Below are 27,618 nucleotides of genomic sequence, written 5' to 3'. Positions count from 1 at the left end.
ATGTGGAGTTTTCCCCCTATTAGAAAACTAATACCTGGGCCATCCAGTGAAACTGGATGGTGGGAAATTCAGGAATGATAAAAGGAAGAACGTCTTCATATAACACAGAAACTATGAAATCTGCTACCAAACTTATAAACTTTCATAAGGAACTGGATACGTTCATGGGAGATAAAGCTCTCAGTAGCTATTAGTTGTCATAACTATATAATATTCATTTCAGTACCAGAAGTAGTTCACCTGTCATTCCCAGTTTGTGAAGAATACAAGTAGGAAAGTGATATTTCTTTCCACTGTGCTCAAAACACCTCCCAGATGTGGGTTCTGTGCTAATATGTCATGCAACATGTCTCTCTGGAACTCTGTCATATGTGAAATAGCTCTTACAGTGATGACATGCACCCAAAGAGGCTGGTTATATATTCCCCTCCTCCTCTGGAGGGAGAGAAAAAAATAAATTGAAACAATGAAATGCAATATAAAAAATGAAACAAAATAAAGTACTCAATAACTATATCAAATCCATAATACAAATGAATCTTGAAGCAAGATTCCTTTCTGTTGGGGATGCTTTGATTGTGAGTTTCTGCATGGCAGGGGGTTAGACTGGTTGGCCCCTGAGGTCTCCTCCAACTTTATGATTCTGTGTGATCATAAGACCTATTTCACTATGCATAAGATCAGTATGCAAAAGGCTCTTGTAGCACCTTTGACACTAAGGTCCAAAACACACCAGCCAAAAGAAGGACCTTTGTGGGCATGGCGTTCAAACAACATCCCACTCCTCAAAGCAGCCAGAAGCTGCTCCAATGCCACAAACTGGTCCTTTGGAATGGATCAAAAATGAGCAGAAAAAACCTGGTTCCTGGCAGTGGCCAGTTTGGGACTGTGACAGCAGCTCGCTTTGGAAATCATCCAAAGTCACTGTGGTCCTAGTGCAATCGCTGCTAGAGGCACATGGCACCTAACCCAGCTACAAACTGACAGGGGTATGGCATTGTTATATTGTTCCACCATAATCATGTCTGTCACTTCCCCAACCAAGCGTACAGGGGTTTAAGCCACTTCAGGTTATTAGCCCTCACTTTCTGCCCTAAAGTACGTGGGTGTGTTCCTGGGCTCTACTTTATCTCTCTTAGTGTCCTCCAAGATGTTTAATATATTAAGAATGCAGGCTTTTACTTTGCTGTAGTTGCAAGCATCTTCCAGTAACATTGTGTCCAACACTTATGTTGGACACAATGTAAAGCAGGGAGCTAATATCAGTATCCTTTGGGCCTCTGGCCAGGGAGCAGCTGTAGCCATCCTTTCAAATCCTTTCAAATATATTTTAAAAGCCTCTGGGTCATCATTATGCCCCATCTTTAACATACGAATAGTAGATGGGCCAGCTGAAAACACATCTCCGCCTTCATTAGTGCTAGCTCGAGGGGATCGTATAACTTCAGCCAACTGTCCAAACAGTTGAGACTGGGAGGCTTGTTGAGCCAGAAAAACATTTGGTCCATTAATTGCATTTAGTGAGTGGACACTTGTTGCACCAAATATTGTTGCTGCTTGGCCAGTCACGCTAGCCAAGCCTCTGGGAGGGGGGCCCCTGTGGGTCCCCCAATGGGCCTCGTGCCCGCATTCTCCACCAGTATGGGTGTGGCTCTGGCACCGCCCTGTGTGTCACCACCACAAAGTCCGGTTTCCATTCTGGGGAATTAACTGTTTCTTCACAGCATCTTACATGAACTCAAAAGCAGTTATTGACACCCTTTGGGTGTGAGACTTTAAAGCATCTTATTTTCCAAGGGCTACCAGCATCTTCCCCTAATATTCCACTATACTGGGAGATATCCTCTATCAGCCTTCAGGAACATTGGATCTACCACTGAGGAAGCCTTGGGCAAAGCCTTTAGAAATCCGTCTTCTACTGGATCTCGAAAGCACCCCCGGTTCCAGCTTCCCTGTCTAGGTCTGACCCCATGCCTCTGCAAGCAGGCAGACAATCCTTCCCGCTCTACCTTAGTGTAGAGTGCTTTCCCTCATCACAGCCATGTCCTCTGTCCTCTCCACCTCGAGTTTGCCTCTCCCTCACTCTTTAATTCCTCTCCTTCTCACCCAGCTCCCCTTTTCCCTCTAATCTCTTCCAGCCACTTTCCCTTTCCTCCTCTCATCTGCTTCCTTCTGTTGGGTCCTGTTGCCCCTCTTGTTCTGTCCTGGGCAGGGGACAACCCTCCCTTCCACCATCTCTTTCACAATTGCATGTATGTGCAGCCAGGTAGGCCAGGTATCCTCCAGTTTCTCCATAAGTCATTGTTTTGAGGAAAAAGTTTGAATGAAAACCCGTTTGCCTCTCACTTTTGAAACTGGCAGTGTGCAAAAATTAAGTATGGTCTATAACTGTGATGTGGAATTACTGTAATGTCTAATGCAGTGGTCCCCAAACTTTTACAAGCTACTGCCCCCTTTCCTCTTGGGTGACAACCCTAGCACGCCCCCCCCCCCCTCCTATTTCTTGATATTAGGCCAACTGTTCTACTGGACAGGGTCAGAGAAAAGATAAAGTTTCCTAAGCAAGGGAAGTGGCTGCTTTAGGGTAGTTTTGCACATGAAGTAAATGAAATCCTGCTTGCCATGCAACTCCACTGGGTGACCTGGGCAAGTCACACGGTGGAAAGCAATGACAAACCCCCTTTGAAGAAACCTTTTCAAGAAAACCTCACAATAGGTTCTTCTTAGGTTCACCATGAGTCAACAACTTGAAGGCACACAACAACAATTGCTGCTAGTGAGCCCAAGGAGATTTTCAGACAGGCACAAGTGACAAGAGCATAGTGGGATAGTCCCGTCAGTCTCATGCAATTGCGTGAAGATTATCAGACGACATCGTGTGACATCACAATAATCCGTCATTGGATAGAGAACAGTTTTCCAGCCACTTTTCATTCACAGAACTTTCATGGGGCTAGGGTTGCCATGCTGGCCAGCCCAAACAGCAAAGCACAATAACATCCAAAAGCTACAAAACAATGATACATTTATTGGTCCACCAAAATGCACAAAATAAATAAAGCAAGCTTTTGAAGCTCAGATGGCTTCTTCATTGGGCAAAGGTGTTAAAAATCAAACAGAAGAAAGGTATCACTGTTTTGTGGATTTTGGATGTTATTGTTTGCAGTGTGGCCAACACAACTACTCCTGGATATGCTTTCTAGATTTCAGGATATTTCATTTTAGACACAACAGGGGGATCCTAAACAAGAAGGAACAAAGGTCTGAGACTTAACTTTTTGAGGTCTTTGACACCAACAAAAGTCAAAGTTTTTTTAAGAGAGTAAATTTGATGTGTTTTAAGCAGCACTTGAAAGTTTTTTCAGATGCAACAACACAGAGACTACTTAAGAAGTTCAGTATTATCTGCCAAAGGAAGTGTCCGGGAATACTGCCACCACACACACACACACTCGCTGATAAGAGTGTCTCAGCAAAGGAAACAAGGCTGGGCAGACAGCAGACAGCTTATAAACACCAGCCTTGTCCTCTGTCCGAATAGGGTGAGCCACGAACCAGTCCAGATTCAGGATTTCAGAGGTCACAAATACCAGTCCATTCCGAGGTCAAGGATGCCAGAGGGTTTAGTTGCCAAGTCCATTCCAAGGTCGTAGGTTCAAGAGCAGTCAAAGGTCTAGAGAGCCAAGAGTCCAGGAAAGCCAGAGCCAGCAGCGTTCACTAAATGGAAAGCGCAATAATCTCTGATGAAAGGAGTCAGCGTCTCACATCTGTCTTAAATCACAGAGCCGCTCCCTTCTCGCAGCTGTTGAGTGATTAATGCACGCTTCTCAGCTATCCTTCTCAACCTTCACAGGTGTTCCCTTTCTGCCCTCCTTTGGCTGAAGTTAGGAACTTCAATGCCTGGCTGTTGCTCTACATCTCCCAAGCCTGCCACCTCTGCTGAAACAAGGCTAGGCTTCTGATTCAGAGTGTCCCCCTCAACAGCCCCAGGATCTGGTACGACAGAACTATGACCTGGCAAGGCAGGGTTGGCGTCTAGCACTCTCTCAGGTTCCTCCTCGTTGTCCTCCTCCTCGTTGCTGGTCATGGCAGGAGGGGACAAGTATTTTCACAAAGAAGAGAAAAAGAAAGAAGGTTTCTCACTGTTTTGCTAATGGACCTATTTGCAAATGTCATTTCCTGGATTTCACTGTTTATCTGCCAGAGCCCATATGTCCCCCCCCCTTTTTTTTTCCAAACACACACAGACATTTCTATGGGGGAGGGAAATGGAGGAAAGGGGAGCGCCAACCCATTAGCATGCAACGAAGAGGCAAGAGGGGCTCTGGATCTTAAGAAAGGGTCCTCCCTCGTTTTCAAACACACGCACAAACATTTCTATGTGGGGATGGAGTTGGAGGGAAAGGCAGCTCCAGTCCCAAGCAAGCAACAAGTTCCACCATATCGCCAAATAAAAAAGCCTCCTGACGGCTCCAAGTGTCTGCTTGCCTCCTTTCCCTCCTCACCTCTGCACTCTGGCTCTCGCACACCTGCACAGTACCACCCAGAGCCTCAAGGGTGGGATCTGTATCGGTTTTTCCCCATGTTTTCACTCCTGCCTTCAGGAATTATAGACCTGCTGCTTTTTAAAGACTTCAATCCGTGACTTTTACAGTTTTTCAGCAGCAATGGCAACCTACTTCCCTACAGTCCCCTGCCTCCCCCTTTTTTCCTCTCAGTGCCCTCTTGCTGCTCTTTTTTCCCTAAATGCCCCCCTGGAGCTTTCCAATGCCCCCAGGGGGCACTACCACCCACTTTGGAGACCACTGGTCTAAGGCATTGTTGAGTTGCTGCACATTGTCTTACCCATACCTTTCATTCTCATGGGTGTACATTTCAAGGAACTCCAAATCCACTATTATAATATAGAGAAAGAAGACAAATAGCTCCTTTACGTACTTGGCTTTTCCAGTAAAATTAGATGTTGTTTCATGATTTCTTCATGTTTTAAGCTTGCAACATTTCTTTCGTTCTCAAGAAATGAGGCATGAGGTAAGGAAGTGGAGCTACTTCACACGTGGAGTGGCGCTACTTCACACTAAATTCCTCATGTGACATTTCTGATTTAACCCCCTTTCCCTGGTATGCATTTTGCTACCACAATGGAAATATAAAGGTGTAAGCAGCTTGTAGGAACCTGTAGTGTTGCAACATCCCAGCTCAGTACACACTGTTGAAGGGCATTGTGATCCAAACTAAATAAATATGACTGCATCTACTTTTTTAAAAAGAGAAAGACTTCACATAGCTCTTCCATCAGACCTAATCTGACCATTGATTCAATATCTTTCATAAATCAAAATTAGCCCATTGTTCTTGATGTTGAATTGCCTCAGATATCTCTAGATACTGCAGAAATAAATTGGTTTACAGTGGCTAAGAAATAGCTTTGGAAAGAAACCCTGCAGGTTTTAGAACTCTCTCCTGTTGATTAATGAATAGCTTTGATCCTGCCAAGGGAGGATATGTTTTCTAGCATGCTCTAGGTAGCAGGATCATGGCTGTGATGTGCTTGGTGTATTCTCTGAGACACTTTGCACTGCTGTATTAGATGAGTTTCAGAAAGGTTCACTTAATTGTTGTGAACTTGCCTTTTAAACTGATTAACATTGAAACTGATAGTGTAGAATTTTCCCATTATATTTTTCAGCTTCAGCACCTATGACATATGGAAGTCCGGTACATTCTTACACTATTGCTCAGTATTAAAACTACAGTGGTATGTGCATGTAATATAATGGCTGAATATTTCAGGGATTCATGAAGAACCCTGTTGACCCTCCACATGTGGTTAAATTCTTTGCTAGTCTCAGAGATGCCATTAACAGAATGAAGTTTCTCTGGGTGTCTGGGCGCAATCCATTCTGCAGGTGTGTGCATGTATTTTATTATAGTGTGTGTGTGTGTGTGTGAAACACACAGTAGAGATACTTAATCCTCATTCAGGCAGATGAAAAAAATATTTTACTCTTTAAAAAAAATGAGGCAGATGGTTAAAACTCAGGGACATTTTTATAGCTCTTCAGATGACACTATTATATAATAACTACTTTACAGTTCTGGTTCTGAGATGCAAAGATTTTATCAGCAATAATAGCAAATAGATTGAATAAATGTATGTATAAATATACAGTGCTACCTCGGGTTACGAATTTAATTCGTTCCGCGGCGCCGTTCGTAACCCGATACATTTCGCAACCCGAAAAGGCGCTGGAAAGCCGCTAGCCGCGCTTCACATTTGAATTTCGCGCCGAAATTAATTTCGTAACCCGAAAAATCGTTCGTAACCCGGAACAGTTTTTTCCAATGTAACTTTTTCGTAACCCGGAAATTTCGTAACGCGGTCAATTCGTATCCCGGGGTACCACTGTATAGGAAAGGATCAATGTGGATTTGTGAAAGGAAGACAAATGTCCAATTTAGTAGGTAGAGTGTTGAATAAAATACATGTAATAGGGGAGAAAAAATAAGGGCAGGAATTTTGGCATTAGACATATTTAAAGCGTTTGATTGTGTGGAATGGCCAACATTAAAAATAATTATGAAAAGATTTGGAATGGGAGATAGAATAAGAGAATTAATAGACCAATTATACCTTGATAATTCACTAAAACTAATGGTAAATGATGGGATAACAAGTGAAATAAGAGTGACAAGAGGTACAAGACAAGGGTGTCTACTATCACCAATATTATTTGCCATGGTTATAGAGTTGTTAGCGAATGTTATAAGAAATGATAATAGTTTAGAAGGAATAGAACTTACAAAAAACATAAAATTAGTTTATTTGCCGATGATACATTATTAACTATTGAAAATTTATTGGATAGATTGGGAAAAATAAGAGAACATTTAAAGATATGTGGAGAAATGACAGGGTTACAGATTAATTGGAATAAATCAGAAATGATGATATTTAATTATACAAAAAAAGAGGAATCTGACTTTATAAAACAAAAAAGTTTAGAGATAAGATTAAGAAGTAATATAAAATATTTAGGAATAAATATAACGAAAGATTTAAAGGAAATGGAAGATAAGAATTTGGTAGTACTAAGAAAAGAAGTGGAGAAAAAATTGCCAGAATATAAAAAAATCCAATTATCCTGGTTTGGAAGAATTGCATTAATCAAAATGAAAATATTACCAAAATTATTTTTTTTTATTCAGAATGATACCATTAAAAGTGTCGGAAACCGAACTGAATAAATGGCAACAGCTAATAAATATAGTCTGTAATGGAGGGAAAAGAACAAGATTAAATAAACAATTTTGGTATAAAACACAAAGAGAGGGAGGGTTAGGCCTTCCCAATATAAGAGGATATTATGAGGCTAATCAATTGAGATATGTGATAGAAGGCATGTTGGGTGGGATAGATTTAGAATGGTTAGAAGTAGATATAGAGGAAGTAGATATGAGAATATGGAATATTTTTTAAAAGAACTTTACTAGGAAAGAAATAAAAATTATTGGAAACCCATTTATGAAAAATATAATAGAAATATGGTATAGACATAAAAAGGACTTAATGAATGAAGACTCAATAATAACACCAATAAGAATGGCAAAGAAATTCCCAAAGAACTTGAGAGGATTGTTAAATAAGGAGTTAAAGGAAAGGAAAATAGACAGAATAGAAGATTGGATAGATGTAAGAATAGAAAAAGGAAATATAAAAGAAAAATTTAGGGGAATAAAAATTTCATGGTTTCACTATATGCAAATAGAACAATGGATTAAAAACTGGAGGAAAAGGAATGTAGAAAATAAAAAGTATACACAATTTGGACAAATAATTCAGAAAGGAAGAGAAATGGAAGAAAATGAGAACATAAAAGGAATTACTAGTAAAATTTATAAAATGTTAATGGAGAATAAAAGAGGAAAAAAATAAAAGGAAATACTTTAAAGGGACTATGGGAAGAAGAATTAGGATGTAAAATAAATTATAAGGAATGGGATAGAATTTGGAAACAAAGACACCTGAAAATTTTATAGGTTCGGATAAAAGAAAATTATTATAAGTTGATTTCGAAATGGTATCTTACTCCAGTGAGACTACATAATATTAACAAGAATAATTCAAAAAATTGTTGGAGAGGCTGTTAAGAGGTAGGGTCATATATGCATATGTGGTGGCGATGTAAATATGTACAAAATTTTGGGGGGAAAGTGCTATTAGAAATAGAAAATGTTATGAATATAAAAATAGATAGAAGACAGTGTATAGTTTTGTTATCGTTATATAATTCAGAGAAATGGGGGGGGGGGAAGATTTGGTAACAAGTTTAAATAAAACTTTTTTTAACAATAAATAAATAAATAAATAATAAAACTTTTATTTGTATCCCGCTTTTCTGTGACAAGACAATCAAAGCAGCTCACAACACATTAAAATCACATTTACAATATTATGTCCCAAATTCCCCACTTAAAACAGGATTAAACAAGTTACAATTAAAATATCTATTAAAAACACAATTAAAAAAAATACAACAAGAACAGAGCAGTGGGCTAATACATGATGTGGGGGGCAGTTATTCTGCTTACAGCAGTGAGATTAATAATAGCAAGGTGTTGGGAAATGAAAATATATGTAGAAGTGGAGGATTGGTACAAAGAGGTATGGAAATTAGCTATTAATGATAAATTGACATGTAAACTGAAAGTAAAAAAAGTACTATGGAAAAGAAATGACTTTGAGGGGATTTGGAAAGAATTTGTTGAGAAAGTACTGAGAAAAGAAGATGGAAGATTACCTCCAGAAGATGAACTGAAATTTTGGATGGAATATAAGGATGGAAATGGCTCTGGGTAAGGGGGTCACTGGGGGGTATATAAAATAATTTGTTAAAATGTAATAGAATGTAATAGAATGTAGGGATATATTTGTTTATGGAAATATTATAAACAATTAAATAAAAAAAAACAGTTCTAGTTCTGTGTGAATTCTGCATCAAAACACTATGGAGCACTAAAATATCTTGTCTGCCTAGACAAGGGTTTATCAGTCTAATAGGGCAAATAGAAATTGCTCCTACTGTGCTCTATACTAGACTGATTAAATGCATAGTCTTCATCCAGGTCCATGCTAAATAAAACAGTTTAAAGTACCTGCAAATAGTTGCAGTAGAACCTATGGCAGGCTGATGGCAATTTAAGACAGAAATGAGGCAAAAATGAGACTGCACTTGAAGAGCAGTATTGAAAAGGTAAGTTGGTAAGTTTCATAAATTGTTCAGTGTCTATAAATTCTCACAGAGAAGCACCTATCCAATTATTATTATTATTATTATTATTATTATTATTATTATTATTATTATTGGTCTTGCTTGTGCTTTGTTGGGTGTTTTACTGGAGGGAAATAATCCATACAAGCAGCTCTGTTAAAGCAGCAGGAAAAAGTTTCACTTCAAATGAGTCAAGCAAAACATTTCCCATTGACATCTGGCATATTCTCCAAAGCACACCTTGCTGTGATGCCAGATTGGCAACCTGGAGATTCTTTTTGCTGATAAAGTTGCTGGCAAATGGAGTTACATACAGAGGCTCACTCATATGTCAAGTAGCATAACCAGAACTGGGGCAGGTAGTTCAGCAAATGCAGGTATATGACTTTAGCATTAGCAATAGTGGCCTGTATCTATCTGTCCCTTCATGATCTAACAACCAGAACTGGATTTTGGTGTGCATGAAACTCAACTTGAAAAAGCTTGAGAAGCGGAGGTTAGGAGATTGAATCCAGTCACCCTCATTTAACCTCACTGCTGAACTAGGCTCCTTCCATGGCATCTGTCTCCATCCAGTCTGGAAGAAGTGAAAAGACAGGTCTAAAGCCATCGGGCCTTTCCTTAAGAAGAAGAGCCTTCCTTCCATGGCGTCTGACTCCATCCAGCCTGGAGGGAGTGAAGAGACAGGCCCAATGCCACTGGGCCTTTCCTTAAGAAGAAGAGCCCTTCTTCCATGGCATCTGACTCCATCCAGCCTGGGAGGGAGTGAAAAGACAAGCCCAGAGCCATCTGTCCTATTCTTAAGAAGAAGAGCCCTCCCTCCAGTCCATCTGCCATTGTCCAGGCCTCAGAGGGAGAGAGGAACTGCTGGACCTGATCCCCTTCCCCACCACTTTTCCCTTCTCCTTTTGTGTCATGTCTTTTTAGATTGTAAGTCTGAGGGCAGGGAACCGTCTAATTAAAATAATAATTGTAAGCCGCTCTGATAGCCTTTAGAGCTGAAGGGCGGGGTATCAATATCATAATAAATAAATAAATAAATAAATCTTTGGGTTACAGTTCTCAGAGTCCAGTTGCTGTTTTTGAACTACAACTCTCAGAATTCCTTAGCCAAATAATAGCAAGCTGGCCAGGGGATTCCGAAAGCTGAAGTCTCAAAAGTAACTTCCCCAAGTTCTGTGCTGAACCTGCTGGTTTCCCCTTTTCAGAAAAGGGCTATTCACACATGACTCTGGGGGGTTGTAGCTTAGAAATGAAAGGGACATGTTTTTGTTCTACAAATGCATTAATTTTTCTGTAATAAATAAATGCAGTCTACAAATATAAGAGAATTATCTTTTTACTGCCACTGGGAAAACACATTGATAAGATTACAGTAATTCCTTTCCTTTCTGTTTCTCTGAGATCTCCTGTGGCCTCTTTTTCCTCTTTACAGTTAAAAGTATTGAGTTGTCAGAGAAGTGTTCTGATCAATAGCTATCTAATGAATGCCTGTCATTGATTTGTACACAATTGTGGGTATAGAAATAATAGCTGTTAGGCAGTATTGTTGTAAAAACAAACAAACAAACACAAAGCATTGATAATAGTTGTTTTGCTATTTTTCTCTCTCCAGCAGATTTTTAAAAGCATCACCAATGAAGATTCGGTTCATGGACAGGGAAGTAGAAGACTGATAAGTTTCTCATTGTCAGGTATGCTTTACTCTCACATTTTGAAATACTGTTAGATTTTTATCAGAAAAATTCCAGAAACCTCAAATCTTTTGACCTGAATTTATTTATCACTAGTAAGTTTATCCAGCTTGTCCCAGGTTGATGTTGATTATTTTATTTATAAATTTAATGAAACCAATATTTAATCAGTAGAACCTACAGGTTTTAAAACTTAACACTTGGGGCTCTTTCACATTAATCAGTTACAGCATGATTATAGTATTATGGTGAGGCACTAGAGCTTTCTGGTTGCGGATTCTAAATAGTTCTCCCTAAACTGCAAATCCCAAAATTCCATAGGATAGAGCCATTATATTTAAAATAGACTCATAGCCCTATAACTATGTAGTGTGAAAGGGCTGCATGTCCCATACAAAATAGACCAAGACCAGAAATTTTCCAATCCACACCTAATTAAAAAAACCTGAGGTTTGCCAGCAGCTTCAGGATATCTCCCCAATTTTCCATCAAGTTTCTTCACGTTCAGATTGTAAGTATGTATTGTAGAGTTAAAAAACAAATACATAGAAATCTGAAGCATTTATTGATATGGCTCATGAAGTAGGTGACCTTTCGTATGATCTTCATTTTGATCTATCCCATTAGAAAGCCCACCTGGTCTGCTGGCTCTCAAACAAGCACAGGAACACTAAATTATATTATAGAGATGCTTATAGCTTGCCCTTCTTTGTATGAGCTCAGGAATACATATCCTACATCCGCACAACATCACTATGAGGAAGCTTAAAGTGAGTGGTAGTAACTTGCCCATGGTATCCAGAGAGCTTCATACCTGGGAGGAAATTTGAATCCATTTTCCCCTGTCCCAAGTCCAGAGCTATATAAACTACATTATTTTCTTTTCTCCATAGTGAATGAATTCTACAAAACATGGTTAGTCTTAGTGAACAAACCATTATCCCACTCCATGACTTATTTTGTTTTTTTTCCCCTTTCTTCTTCAGTTATTCCACAGTCCCACCTCTTTAATTGCTTCCCAACTATTCTTCTATTGAGCTCTACTGCCTAGCAACACAGCCATGTATTGCATTTCTTTCCTTGCTAATCCTCCTTATACTTACATCTTCCTGTCTTGCTGAATCTGCTAGAGAATGAGCCACCCACTCAAATGATTTCTAAGGTTCTTAAAACAACTTGTAGAGCATATTAACTTCTATGTTAATTAGGAAGGAACTTATCACACAAGGTTCTTTTCTCATTACAATAGTGTTGTTTGTAAAAATGCTATTCAATCAGGATTGCATTCTTACTTTTTGCATCTTTGGAACCTTCCCAGGATTACGGTGTCCATTTGAACTTAAAGCTTATCACAGATAGCATTTGGGACTTCCCATAGACTACTACCTCCTCCATGACATTATCCCCACTCCTTATCATTTTAACACACACACAGCTATGTGTGCTCTCCAACAGAAATATAAATGAAAACTATCATACATTTTAAAAGGCTTTTTTCCTGCAGGGGAGGAGCAGCTTTCTGATTGGGATACATCAGACTCTAACTTCAGATGTATTTAATTGCTGGCAGATGAAAGCCAGTAGCTGATCAGTTATCTGTCTTGATGCTGGAATAGGGCTGGAAAAAGAAGTGAAGTAGGGGGACAGTGAGCAACATTTTGGCTTCTCTGACAAGCTGCAGTCATTTGGCAATGGATTTTTTTTATAGAAAGGAAGGTGTAAGTGTTTCTCAGTTATTTTGCCAATTGAAAGGAAATCAAATTGAAATTTCCACTCCTCCTTTTTCCCCGATCACTGGAGAAACATTGACCTTTCCCCACTCAAAGCATAGCTATTGACCATCCATTCACCACCTAAAATTGGCATAAGAGCACAATTGAATATTTGCACAGGAAATCATAGCATGAATCTGTATCTCAAGTCAGATTTGATTCTCTATCTTGAAAGGAAAAAATTGGAGGCATCCCTGATAGATTGACATCTACTCCATTTAATACGTATGTTGTATGAAGTAATTTCACCCCAAATAAAATGTAACCCTCAGGGACACCTTACCAGTGCTGTTAAGAAAGATTTTAAGCAAGATTGCATATTAAAATTATTAAATTATTAAATTTTATTGAAATTCAATTAATACAGAAAAAATACTACAAAAACAGTCAAGAATGCCACAATGACAATACAGACAAAGAGATGAAAAATACTTAAAGGAACAACATTAGACAAACAAAATTAATAAAGCTGCACCGTCTTCCCCCACCCCAGTCAACTTTCTACACATCACTGACTATAATTCATAAATTTATCCACTCAGAATTTAATAACTTAATTATATATACATTTTATCCATATACAGAAAAGAATGTACTCTTAGATATCAAAACATAAAGTTGTACCGCCACCTTTTCTTTTTTTAATAAATTCCATGAAAGGCTGCCAGATCTGTAGAAAAATCTGGATTAAATTTCCTTTTATGCAATTTGAAATTTATCTGAAATATATCTGCAAAATCCAGTAGTTTTTCTATCCATTCTACATCTGGGATTTTATTCTGCTTCCAATATTTAGTGAATACCAATCTCCTTGCTGTAACCATATAACATGTTAAGATTCTTTTTTCTCGTTCTATTTTTCCCCCATAATCTAAACATTATTCTGTTCCTAAAATCTTTTGTATCCACTCACTAATTATTAAACAAAATTTCCTAGCCTTTTTACATGACCACCATTGGGGATAGAAAGAGTAGATCTTCTTATTGCACTTCTGACACTTTTTGTTTACTCTTTCGGATATGTTAACCTACCTGGATATATTGACCCTACCTGGAGTAGGGGGACCTAGAAATGGTGGTACATGCACTGGTAACCTCTCGTCTCGATTTGTGAAATGCCTTCTACATGGAGCTACCTTGTGCCAAGTTTGGAAGCTTCAACTGGTGCAAAATATGGCAGCCAGATTTGTCACTGGTAAATCCAGAGTTGACGATATTACACCTATTTTAAAATCTCTCCACTGGCTGCCAATTAACTTCCAGATGCAGTACTAGCTGTTGGTTATCACCTTTAAAGCCCTGCGTGGCTTGGGTTCAGCTTACCTGCAGGAGCGCCTTCGCCCCTATAATCCACCCTGCACACTCAGGTCCTCTGGGAAGAATTTACTGCAGCCTAGGAAGACCAGGTTGGCTGCAGTTTCCCAGAGGACCTTTTCATTGGCTGCTCCGGAAATGTGGAATGACCTGCCCAATGAGATCCATCATATTAACACCCTGGACACCTTTAAAAGGGCAGTCAAAACGGATCTCTTCCAACAAGCCTTCCCAGACTGACCTCCCATTAAATTATGACCCGTCTGCTGTTGGCTGTCCTACTCCACTTTTAACTATTTTATAATCATTTAATCATTTGAATTATGTATTTGACTGTTATTATGTTCTTGTTGGTGGAGGTTTGGGGATTGTTTAATTGATTATTTTGTTGGGTTATGTATTGACTATTATCTTGTGTTATGTATTTTTATTTCTTTTTATTGTAACCCGCCTCAATCTGTAGGGAGAGGGGGGCTTATTATTATTATTATTATTATTATTATTATTATTAGCTAATTTATCAGGAGTAAGGTACCATCTGTACATCATCTGTATCTCATCTTTAAGAAGTTTTCCTTTAAATCATAGCATCTGGTCCATTTCAGCCTCTTCAACAAAACTTTCTCCCATTGTTTCAAATGTATGGAGTGGCCAGTAATCACTCTTTTATTTGTTCATCTTTTGTTTCTAATCTTCTTCTTGTTGTTATCTATCCTCAAGTCAACCTCGACTCATGGTAACCCTGTGGATGACACTTCTCCAAGATCCCCTATCCTCAACTGCTCTGCTCTGGTTTTGCAAACTCAGGCTCCTGGCCTCTCTGCTTGAATCCATCCATCTTGCATCCTCTCTTTCTGCTTCCTTCTGCCTTACCTGGCATTGTATTATTCAAATCTTAATAATATTTTATATATACTGGCTGTTAAATAGGGGTATTCACTATATCAGTTTCTCGAACTCTGTTTCAAAATTAAACATAACCTTATCTTCTCTGTGCCTTTCACTTCATTCATAATATACTAATCATTGCATCCTATTTCCTTAGAGGATGTATCTCTTTAAAAATTCCATATTCTATGTTCTATTTCTAATAGATCTTTATACCGGAATCATTTCTGCACATTACCTAATTCTCTACTATAAAAAGCTTCCTGTAGGGATACGCATCCAGAAATTTTACCTCCAGTTTTTCACATATATTTCCCCATATTCTAAGCAGTGGGGAGAAGCAGATGGGTAGGAAGGAGCGGCCTCTGGCTGCTCCGACCACAATCACACTGCAAGTGCAGTGACCACACAGCCCGCTTCCAACATGGGCCACCAATGCGGTCCCAAGCCAGATAGTTCCTGTCTTTTTTGATCCAGTCCAAAGGATCACATTTTGGTGTCAAAGTGGCTCCTGGCTTCTGGCCACTTTGAGGGTATGTGTCATATGAACACCATGCCCCCCCCCCCCCCCCCCCCCAGTGACCAGAAGCCACTTTATTTGGCCCATGTGTTTCGGGCAATGCTTTTCTAATATTATGGTTTTTAAACTAAACGTTCATTTTTACCTTACTATACTACAAGAACGCATTCCAGCCAAATCTCAATTCATGCCCTGCCAATTCTAATATTCTTTAATTTTCTAAGGTAATTCGATCTCTCCTTCACTGCTCTGCTTAATTCCTGCAGCCCCATACCCATGACCACCTTAATAGAGTCCATCCATCTAGCATGTGGCCTTCTTCTCTTTCTACTTCCCTTCATCTTCCCCAGCATTGTTGTCTTTTCCAATGAGTTCTTCCTTCTCATGATGTGTTCGATGTACGACAGCCTCAGTTTGGTCATCTTGGTTTCCAGGGAGGTTTCTGGCTTGATCTCCTCTAGGACCCATTTGTTTGTCCTTTCGGCTGTCCATGGGATCCTCAGCACTCTTCTCCAGCACCACATCTCAAATGAATGGATTTTCTTCCTAATATCAGGATAGCTCCGTGGGAAAGAGTGTGCCCAGAAGGCAATCATGATTAGTGGTATCAAAAACCACTGAGAGGTCCAGAAGAAAAAACAGGGGCTCTGTCTAATTTCCTGCATTAGGTGACTAAAACTGTCTCTGTCGCATAATTAGGTCTAAAGCCTAATGAATCTAATCAGTCTCACTCAGGAACCCCTGGAGCTGTGAGATCTCCATATGCTCTATAACTTGACCAAGAAAGAATATTGGAGAGTGGCTGGTAATTCTCCAGTATGGTATGGTCCAGGGAGGATTTTCCCCCCCACTAACACCTTTACCAGGCAAACTGGAAACCTGCCTTGCTGTAGTGATGCATTAATCATTCCCCTTATCCACTCAGCTAGTCTCTCTACCTGCTTTATGAGCCAGGATTATAGATATGGTGCTTCGCTAAATATACAAATGGTTGATTTCTCGGCCCCTTTAATTGTTTTATGTACAAGCCAAGAAATTTGCCATATGTTCGCCGTAGGTGTGAGAATTTTCAGATGGTTCATTTGCAAAGAAGTGTTTGCCAGAAGTATTTCAGATTTAGCTGGGGTGTTTTTGTTTGTTTGTTTGGGTTTTTTTCTGAATATTTGTATATACAGAATGAGATATTTTGAGATGGGACCCAAGTCTAAAAACAAAATTCATTTATAACAACTTACACAAATAGCCTGATGGTAATTTTATACACTGTTTTAAATAATTTTATGATGAAACAGAGTTGCCATATGTTGAACAATCAGAAAGCAAAAGTGTTACTATCTCAGCCACCCAAGAAAAAAGTTTTGAATTTGGAGCATTTGGGATTTTGAATTTTCTGATAATGGATATTTAATCTGTACAGACATTACTCAATGTGCTACAGTCGATGGCTCTCTTGTAGACAATAATGATTTTTAAAAGCTTACTATAGGATAGTCTTGAGCAAATCACGATTTCTCTGATATTCCATTTCTCAGAGGACAAAATGAACTAAGGATATGTAATGTAACTTATCCTAAACATGTAGGATAGGACAAACACCCAGTCTAAAAATACACATATCTCTAGAATAAAGAAATATATGAAGAAGAGAGAAGTGAACATACAGAGTTTGGAAAGATAGTATAACTGGACCATGATAGGATAATGTTCTTGGTCCCAGAGCATCGTCTTACTACTTTGCAGGTGTGGATTGCTTCAGCATGCGGATATACAAATTTGTCTTAAAAGTAATTTTCCAAACTCAAAGAGCAAAATGGGGGAGCAAAAAGGAAACTACAGAAAGATAAAACATCAGCAAATTGAAACTCATGGGGAATAGTAATTAGTGGCATGGCTTCATGTGGCAGCTTGAAAACTGTGAAGAACTGAATACTCCACAGACAGAATCATTCGGATTTGCACTGACTTGGAGGCTGTAGTTGATGCATGTAATCTTGACTCCTACTTGTGCTGTAATATTGGCTATGTTTTAATTTGTGCTGTTTGAAGATGTAGACAGGATCTTTGTAGAGGTGAGAGGTGTTTTTAGGCTTGGGTCCCATCTCAAAATATCTCATTATGTGTATGCAGATATTCAGAATGTGAAAAAAACAAACCTAAATCTGAAACACGTTTGGCATTTCCAAAATCCAAAACACCCAAGCATTTTGGATAACGGATACTCAGTGTGTAGTACCTCTACTGTCCCTATCATTTACAGTGTTTCAGTTGTGCTACTACATACATCTGGTCACTATAGAACTATTAAATTGCTTTTATTTTATTTTACCTCCCCCAAAAAATATAATTGCCTTCAAATCATTTTCCCAAACTCTATTGCTGTTAATAAATTTACTTCTAGGAAATGACCTACTCTGTCATTCATGCTAGTGTTTTGAAATGACTGAGAAATGACGTAGAAAAATATAGTTGCTTCGTCTACTGTCTTTGTGCTCCAGTGATCTGTTTCTGAAAAATTGCCTGACATTTTCAAACTGATTGATATGCGCCACTTGTTTTAGGGAAAGCTATGATTTATGAGCAATCAGAGATGATGTATGGTATATTAATGTCATTCATCAATAGGTTTGGGTTTAAAAATATCCACAAAGAATGTTAACTGCTCTCTCAATTTTTTACAGTTTACACTCACCCAAGAAATACTCTAGGGAAAACCAAAATGTAATGAACTGTTTTGCATTTGTGTTATTAACAAAAACTTTACTGGAATTCAGTAGCCACAAAGAACAAGCTTAAAAAGTTTAGATGGGTTTTAAAGGTATCTTTGGGGGGAGTAGTTCTATTGTACCTTTTTGGAAATACAAGCCCCCTGCGGAAGTCAGAATTCTGCAAATGAAGCATATGTGCGCACACCTGCCTCCCTTCCAATGCCTTAGATAGCTCTATCAAGCTGAGGCACGGGAAGGGTGGGAGGATTGCACGCTCATAGGTCCCCCACCTCCCTTCCATTGCCTCAGATAGCTCTGGGAAGCTGTCTGAAGCATTGGAAAGGCGGTAGGAGTGCATGCTCACAGTCCCCCACTTTTCTTCCATAGCCTCAGGCAGTTCTGGGAATACTCCTCCCTTTGTGAGGAGGGGTGAAAGTAGTGTGCGCACGCCCTTCTGGCTGTTCCCTCCCTCCTCAGCTTTTCCTCCACTCCCAGGGGAAAAGCCAGGGAGGGAGGGAGCAGTATGAGTACACGTGTGCACAGCTAGGGTCTAGCGAATAATCAAATCTATGAAGGTCAAGGGTCGACTGTACTGTCACCTGGCAATGGGACACAGAAGTGAGCAGAAGAAGCTGGATGGTATTTTCTTGTGTCAAGTCCTTGACTTCTTTCTTGAGCACCAGAACAAAGAATTAGTGGATGCTGGCACTGTTCTGGTTGCTCATTGCTCAGACTGAGAAACTGAGGAAGATTTGCAGAACACATGAATGCAATGGGGGCAGAGGCTCTCTAGCTGTACCTGTCAAAAGCCTTAGAAAAATATGGAGGAAGTGTGTGTACATGTGTGTGTGTTTTAAATTCTTCTTTCTAGGAGCCTTTTTCATGCAAGCTACCAGAGACAATGGGGGGCTCCTCCACAGTTTTTTTCAAGCATCTATTAATCTTGTTTTATCAGTCTACAAAGTTGCTCTTTTAAATGAGGCTGTACAAACTGCACATGCCTTTCTCCTCTTCCCTACCCTGGGTCTTGTATGGCTCAGCTTCTTGCATTCTTTAAATAATATCCAAGCTATATATCCAAGCTATATAGAACTTTATAGATCACAGTCATCTGGGAGGCTAGGGTTCATATCTCTAGTCAACCATGGAAACCTCTTTCAGCCTTAGAGGAAGGCAAAGTCCCTTTGAACAAATCTTGCTAAGAAAACTGTGTGATAGGTTCACCTTACGGTCTTCTTAAGTTGGTAACAACTTGAAGGCACACAGCAATGAACACAAACAGCAACTGCCGAATCTTGGGCCCACTGATGTTTTTGAACATTGATCGAAAGTCTTCATGTTCAGTGTTTTACATGATCTTAATAGGATCTTACTAAGGCAGTCAGCAAGGCAGATTACATATGTCCAGGACTAGGCACAATTGGCATGTAAGCTTTCACTATGCATATTCTTCCCCAGCATCAAAACCTAGGTATCCAGGATCAACCCTGAATTTAGGAATACGCTTAGATTTCAAAGTCTCATATCCCAATCCAGCACATGCTGAATTTTGGATGACTGGGCATCTTCAGATTTTGGATGAAACAGATTATCTTGACCTGTTTCATTCTTGATTCAGTATGATATTGAGATGGTTTTCATTGCACTGTTTGGTTACCTAATTCAGATGAAAGACAAGCAGATTGCTATCTTGTTGAGTTCCTTTATCTCTTAGGAGGCGAATTGTTAAATATGCGAATGGGGACCTTTTGTTGAGCCCCATTTGTGATACATGGTGGGGAGCCACAGAGATCCATCTTGTCTCCCTTGCAGTTCAAAATCTCTATGAAGCCACTATGAAATCCTTAGGCATTTGGGGACCAGATGCCATCAGTATGCTGAGGACACTCAGCTCTGTTTCTTTATGTTGCTAGGGTGCACTGAGGCTGTGCGTATGTTAGACCAATGCCTGCTTACTGTAATGGGATGGATGTGAGTTAATTATGACACTTCTGTGGTTTGGTGGTTCTCAGGTCCATGAAGTAGTTCTGCACTTCTTGAGGCAGCAGGTGTATATATAACTTTGGACTAGCTCAGAGGCACCAGCTTTGACTGGTTTGTCAGTTACAGCCTTTCTAGGGCGGGAGTAATTTAATGACAATAGTCCATGCACTAGTAACTTCTTGCTTTGACTATGGCAGTATATGCCAAAAAATTTCCTATGCTTTTAGTCTGTTTAAATTATTCTTACTGTTTTAAATTATTTTAAGTTGCTAATAGGCAGTTACATCCTCCTGTAATTGCAAGAACTTTCTTCACTAATTCAGAATGTTGCTTTGAGTATTGATGTGGCAAAGAATGTGAATCCTATGTTTTAAAACTAAATACCGTATTTTAAAGTTATAATTAAAAAATGAGAAAAAACAGGGTTAAAATTGTTACTAATAAGGCAGTTCTGTCTTCTACAGATTTTCAAGCTTTTGGTCTTAAGAAGGGCATGTTCTTCAATCCAGACCCTTACCTGAAGATTTCAATCCAGCCTGGAAAGCACAGCATCTTCCCAGCTCTTCCACATCATGGACAGGAGAAGAGATCCAAGATCATATGTAACACTGTCAACCCCATCTGGCAAGGAGAGGTAAGCCTTTTAAAATAATAAAGACACAAATACACAAACATTCTCTGCAAACACTTTAACCCCCCCTCCAAACCTGTTTGTGGGGAGGAAGAGGATGCTCCTAGGAAAAGAGAGTTTGTTCTCACTGGCACAGTGCAATCTCCTTGCCTCATACAATATACGCATGTGCCTTCTATGAGTATGTCACTGCCTGGAGAGGGGGTTCAACTCTACTTAGAAGTGATAGACACTTAGTTGAGAGTCCTTCTTTGGTGAGTGGATGGTGGTTGTGATGATTCGGCAAGAGGGAAAGCCAGTCTTGCATATCCTCCCATTGGCTCTTCTTATTTTATATCTCTTGGAGCTGAGATCTGATCTAGAAATGAATTCTGAAGCTATGCTCTGGGAAGTCCCAGTTCAAATTAAGTCCTGCTCTAAGGGATGTCTGTTAAAAGGAGAAAAATATAAAATAGAGGAAGTGGATGAATACTGAGTGGATATGGCAGATGAGAGGTGCTTTGTATCTAAGAAGTATATATAAAAATAGAACACAAATACAATTAAAATAAAGAATGGGATTGGAGAGAGTGGCAGGAAAGGAAAGATATGAGGAGAGGTGGCAGGCTTGTTGACTAATATATTTGACTTGATGTCTCTTCCTTGTATGAATAATACAAGCTGCAGTGAAAAACATTTTTTTAAATATTGTAGCTGTTTTTAGTGAATTTTGAGGGCTGAATTTGAAAATAAAAATAAAAATGTTGTATCACACACAGCCCTTTCACAAATTCAGTATTTTTATTGGTTAATTTCTTACTCAGCTTTGATTAAGGGCATATGCTGATGTTCCAGTGCAATTTCTTTTAGTGCTTTTGAATGCATTTTTGTGCTTCATATCAGCAAATTAAAATTTTTTCAAAAGTCTCCTAGAAGACCTTGACTCCTTTCTTACTCTTTGCAGGATAATTCTTTGTAAGGTCATTTCATTCCGTCATATATTATACAAAATAGAAACATCAAAGTAAGTTGTGAAAACACTGTACATGATGGAGCAAATTTTTGTATTTAGAATGCCAAATTCCTATACAAACTAGCATACATTATTTTTACAAATGTTTATGACTCTCAATTTTGCAGGCCTGTATAATAATATAATTGGTGACATGTTCTTGCTGTTGTTGGCATCATCTTCAGCATTATCAATTTTAAAACAGCTGCTTTGAGAAACTGATCTAGCCTTCCTTAACCTAAAGGGAGCCCTGGTGATGCAGTGATTAAATGCTGGTACTGCAGCCACTCCTTCACAGCCACAAGGTTGTGAGTTCGTTTCCAGCCAGAGGCTACAGGGTCCACTCAGCCTGGCATCCTTCCAAGGTTACTAAAATAAGTACCCAGCTTTTGGGGGGCAATTCGCTTACACATTGTAAACTGCTTGGAGACTGCTTAGTTCAGTATGAAGCAGCATAGAAATGTAGCTGTTATTACAGTGTGCCCTTGGCATATGTGCCCTCATTGTCCATGGTTTTAAGCTTACATGGATGGCGAGAGACAAAATGGCAGCGCAGCACCATTCAACTCATCGGGACTCCAGCATACGCAAAATTTGCCTTACGTTGGTCTAGAATGGATCCCTCACATATGGCAAGGGCAGACTGTACTATAATCTTCCAGATTTTGTTGCACTAGAAAACTCACATTAGATCTGAATGTTGGCCTTGCTGGATGGAAGTAATGAGAGTTGTAGTCCAAAACATCTAGAGCAGTTTTCCCAAACTTTGGTCCTCCATATGTTTTGGATTTTCATATTCAGAAGCTCCAGCCAGCTTGGCCAACAGTCAGGAATTCTGGGAGTTAAAATCTGAACCACTTGAAAGACTAAATTTTGGGAACCACTGATCTAGCGGACATCAGAAAGGCAACTTCTAAGAAAGCTTTCCATATGATATTCCCATTACAAATGTTACAATGATATAAAATATTAATTAAAATCCTGGGGGCCTTTGGTATGCGCTGGGGTTTGATTCCAGGAACCAAAATCTGTGGGTGCTCAGGTCCCATTAAATACAGTGGCCTAGTAAAATGGTGTGCCATATATAACATGGCAAAATCAACGTTTGCTTTTTGGAAGGTAGATAGTTGTGGATAGTTGAATCCATGATAAAGAATCAATGGATATAGAGGGCCAGATGTTCTATAAGTTAAAATAATATTTGTTTAACCCAGTACAGAAGACATCCTAATTTAGACTTTCAAAAGGGGGGATACTGTTTATTATATCAATGATTCTTACAAAACCACCTATCCCTATCCCTTGCAATGCTTTTTCTTACTGCTAATGCACTCAAAACTGCTTTGTAAGTCACAAAAGGGTAATGGCCTTCCCATTAAAAACAGAGTATTTTCTGTTCAGAACTGACTGCTATTATATGCAGAGGACTTTGAAGAATGTTTATCATAGCTCATCATAAAGGGCATTTTAAAACATAATGAGTTAGATTCTTCATCTCATTCAGACCACACATATGATGGAAATCTGAAATTCATTTGTATCTGCCACCCAGTGTATCAGAAGGCATAATATGTACAAGAAGTTCTAGAAGAACATTATGCAATGAAAATACAATACAATCTTCAAGATGTTTAATTCCTTAATTCTAGATATCTGGCATTAGGCATGTGCCATTGAAAAAATATAATGGCTGAAACACTCAATAATCTTTAGTTTACTATTCATAGAGTTGTCCCTGTGTTTATTTCTTTTGTTATTGTTGTTTTTGCCAAGGTGGTCCCAAAATACTTCAAGCAAGTTTTTACTTGTAACAGACTATGAATAAATGTTGTCTTAAGTTTCTAGTCTGCTGAGAGAGAGAAAATTCTGTTTCATCAGTGAATTTCTGACTGTGAATAACTCCAGTGTTATTCAAAAACTACCTCTGCTTGAAGGATGGGCAGTAACACATAAAAATCCTTAAATTTCAGCCACTATAGTTTAATTTGCTACTAAGACAGATGCTAAATGATTCTTTTGGTACACATTGTACTACAAAACTGTTATTTAGTGGACTGGTAATTATTAAATAAAGACACAGCTTGGCATTGCAAGAATGTAGTTAGGAGGTGGGTGGATGCCATTGCTAGATGCCAGAAGTCTTATACTGGGTATAGGCAAGAACAGACATTAGAAAGCACGTGAAATTTAGCAAGGAAATGCATATGAAAATGGTTTAATTAGTAACTGGATAATAAAAGGACTTCCAAAAAGTCATGATCAAAGCATTGCCACATGTTTCTCTGATGCTCCAGCTTTAACTTTTGTGAACTGGAAAGTTCTGGTAGTTAACCTTACCATGAGAATTTGGATTGAGGTGTGTGGTTGTGTTAAATTGTATCAGTCCTACCCAACATGAAACCTTTCAAATGTTGACCATTACACTCATCTCCACCAGACAGCCTGGACATGTCCATGTTGGGGTAGACAATGAAATGTGTTGTCCATAACACCTGAAGGATATTGGGTGATTTAGAATACTGTTCTGAAAATAAAAGTATTGTTAAGTCGAAGCCTTTCATGGCCGTCATCCATAGTTTTTTGTGGGTTTTTCGGGCTATGTGGCCATGTTCTAGCAGAGTTTCTTTCTGACGTTTTGGCAGCATCTGTGGCTGGCATCTTCAGAGAATGCTTTGCCTGGAAAAATTTTGTGTGTGTGTGTGTGTGTGTGTGTGTGTGTGTACTCACACACACATATATATACACACACACACCTCATTGGCTTGAATGGCTGTGTACTCACAGGTGTGCATGCAATTTTAACCCTCCCCGCTTGCTGGTCCACAAAGTACTGAAACTGTGGACTCAAGGTCCATGAAAATGGAGGGGTGACTGTATATTTCCCCACCCCAAAAAACTGGGGTTTTCTGGAAGAAGCAGAGGTCAGTCAAGATAAAAGGAAAAACAAGAAACTTCAGATGAGAGTTCTGATATTAGTGGGGAAAGTAATCTTTGGCACGTTACGGACCGCCCCTTTGGGGCGGCCTGTACCTGCCCCTTTTTCCTGATGGATCGGGGCCTCAGCTGCCACAGCGGCAGCCCTGAGGCCCCGATCCGCCGCTTTTCCAGGTCACGGGAAGCGGCAAAAGGCCACTTCCCACGGCCTGGAAAGGGGTATCCTTGGGGCTTCAAGCCCCAAGGACATCCCAGCAGTGGTGGGAAAGGAGAAAGGGGCCGCTTGGCCCCTTTCTCTTTTGTGACGCTGGCGCAGCTGTGTAAAGTCTGCGCCAGCACCACAAACCCAGGAAGGAGCTCCGTTTCGGAGCTCCTCACTGCGCTGCGGAAAGGGCACCAGGACGTCACGTCCACGCCACCCTGTATGGAGGCGGCACAGTCATGATGTCCTAATGGCGGCGCCCATGTAGAATGGATACTGCCATTTTGTACGTACTGTGAACGCACTAAGGTTGGGGGCGTCTGAAAGAGACACCCCCGAGCAACCCTAGTACGTACACAGTACGTACTAAAAGGCCCTTCTAGAAAGGGCCTTAGAAAATCCAATTAATATTTACATTTGATGAAAACATTTACTTTTAGCCATCACTAAACACTAACTGTTAAGCTGCCTGGAATATCTTTGCCTTTTGGCGGTCACAAAACTGTTGCTGAAAGAATTTAACCTTGTATTCACTGTAGAATATATGTTTTGTTGTATGCTTTTAGCTTATGTACAGACCTTTAAACTTTTAATCTTAGGCCCTATACAGACAGGCCAAAATAAAGCTGCTTCAGGTCACTTTGAAGGTATGGTGTTTCAATGATGTATGCATCCTAAGAGTCTGGAAGCTGCACCAAAGCTGCACTCCAGTCCTTAGGACTGGAACGTGGCTTTGGTGCGGCTTCTGAACTCTTAGGACACATGTATCATTTAAACAGCATAAGTCCAAAATGATTCAAAGCAGCTTTATTTTGGCCTGTCTGTATCAGGCCTTTGTTTTCAGGACCAATTATTATAAATAAATGTACTTAGGAGTTATATTCCAGAACTTTTGGAAGGCCACAAACTCACTGTCTCAGATTATGGTCCTTCTTGTGCTGTTATGGTAGCTGTCACAAATTAGACCCGTACTCTTTTCCCATGACCTATATTCTCCGTGCACCAAGTGAGCTAGACTTCATATCCAGCTCTCCTAGTTGTAAGACTGAAAAAGCAAATGTCAGATTTTCATGCTGGAAGACTCACTGCATTGGATATCCCATAGCTTTATATGTTGGAAAGATGAATTTCTCCTGGAACTGTATATTTGCTCATGTACCATAGGTTGCATATTGTCTAAGACAGGGGTAGGCAATCTTTTTGAGCCGGGGGCCGGGTTGCTGTCCCTCAGACAACTGGGGGGCCGAAGCCAAAAAATAAATAATTAAATATATTTTTTAAAAAATTAAATATAGAAATAAACCAGGACAAATGTAGGACAAAATTTTCAAATGGAAGACACTTTTTTTAAAAAAATGGAGGACACGTGAAAAAATTTGCTGATTTTTAAAAAAATGTTACTATAAATGCATGTTTCTGAGGCTTCTATAGACAATTGCCCCCCAAAGGCCCCGGTGGCAATCGGCGGCAGGACCAGGCTGGGGCCGGTCCCAAGGCCTTGCCGGGCCGCATCCGGCCTGCGGGCCGCAGGTTGCCTACCCCTGGTCTAAGAAAAAGGTGGCAAAATCTCGATTTGAGGAAACTTAAAAGGTGCCAGTGTTGGGGCTGATTTTTCAATAAAATATTTAAGATTGGAGTATTCCTCTGGTACGGCCTGTTTGTTATAAAATATTCTGTTGTTAATTTGTACTAATGAAAAAATATGTTTGTTTTATTTAATTAAATGAGAAATACAGTATGAATTGTATGCTTCCTTTACTTTTCCACATATCCAATATTAGGTGGAGGCTTAAAATGAAGAAGTGGTTTCCAAATTATGTTCTAAGGAACTCTGGTGTTTTTAGAAAGCATCTTAAGGATTCCACAGTAAGGCATGCTTCCTGCCTTTATTCTGAGTGAGTGGATATTTTCACCCACTTCCCACACTTTCCATCTTGGAAGAAGTGATTGCTTTTTGCAGAGCTTGAAATAGTGTCCAGATCATGCTCCCATTGAGACCCTACTCTAAATGTATTTGACTGTTGTTGTTGTTTGTGAAGTCTTACAGCCAAGAAACAATTTGCAAATGACAGGAGGCTTTTCCATTAGTGAGCAACCTCATTCTGTATACAGCTGTGATTTTTTTTTCTTGGAAGCACAATTCTCAGCAGCAGGCAGCTATCTGCCTTCAGGCAAAAAGAAAACCAGGTCACCATGACAAGACTGCATGGCCCAATTTCTTTTTAACTCAAAAGCCAGTTAACTGACAGACTCTTATTCCCCTAGAGCATGTTTCCCACACCAGAAATATACTTTGGTGTAGTAAAGAAGAGTGGGATAGTCAAAAGGCATATATATATATATATATATATATATATATATATATAGTGGATTTTTAAAAATCATAAGTTGTGCCATGAAATGGAATGCCAGCCTTAATGTAATGGATATGTTGCAGGTCAGCATTTTCATCAGATGTCATTTTTACAGGAGTCAGACAATAGTTTTAAGATACTGGGAAGTGATTTGGGAATCATCTTGGTTTCTAAGGTATAAGTAAACACCAGCTATTGAGTAAAAGCAGCAAGATGCTGAAGAAACTTCCTACCTTATGACTAACCTGGAAAATATGATCACCAAAGAGGAAAGCAGAATGAGTGTTCACATCATAAGTATTGATTCCCTACTGCCTTTAGCTGTCCCTTTTTTAAAAGTTTGTCTGTTCTGGCTTAT

General features: G+C 39.4%; 1 protein-coding gene across 8 annotated transcripts in view; it reads left to right on the top strand.

The window, feature by feature from the left end:
- The window catches only part of LOC149309487 (E3 ubiquitin-protein ligase HECW1-like), a 237,429-nt gene that overhangs the window by 113,027 nt on the left and 96,784 nt on the right, over positions 1-27,618 (top strand). For 7 of the 8 annotated variants that reach the window (XM_089532560.1, XM_089532563.1, XM_089532561.1 and 4 more), the window contains 2 exons: positions 10,888-10,966; positions 20,613-20,782. In XM_089532560.1, coding sequence (XP_089388686.1) covers positions 10,888-10,966; positions 20,613-20,782 — 249 coding nt within the window. The remainder of the gene's footprint in view (positions 1-10,887; positions 10,967-20,612; positions 20,783-27,618) is intronic. The other variant, XM_089532558.1, reaches the window with a different exon arrangement.

The sequence above is a fragment of the Sceloporus occidentalis genome, unplaced genomic scaffold (genome assembly GCF_023333645.1).
Source record: "Sceloporus occidentalis isolate IW3139 unplaced genomic scaffold, rSceOcc1.0.p SCAF_7, whole genome shotgun sequence".
NCBI classification, from domain to species: Eukaryota; Metazoa; Chordata; class Lepidosauria; order Squamata; family Phrynosomatidae; genus Sceloporus; species Sceloporus occidentalis.
The sequence above is the reverse complement of the archived record's forward strand: the minus strand, read 5'-3'. Positions and strand labels throughout refer to the sequence as shown.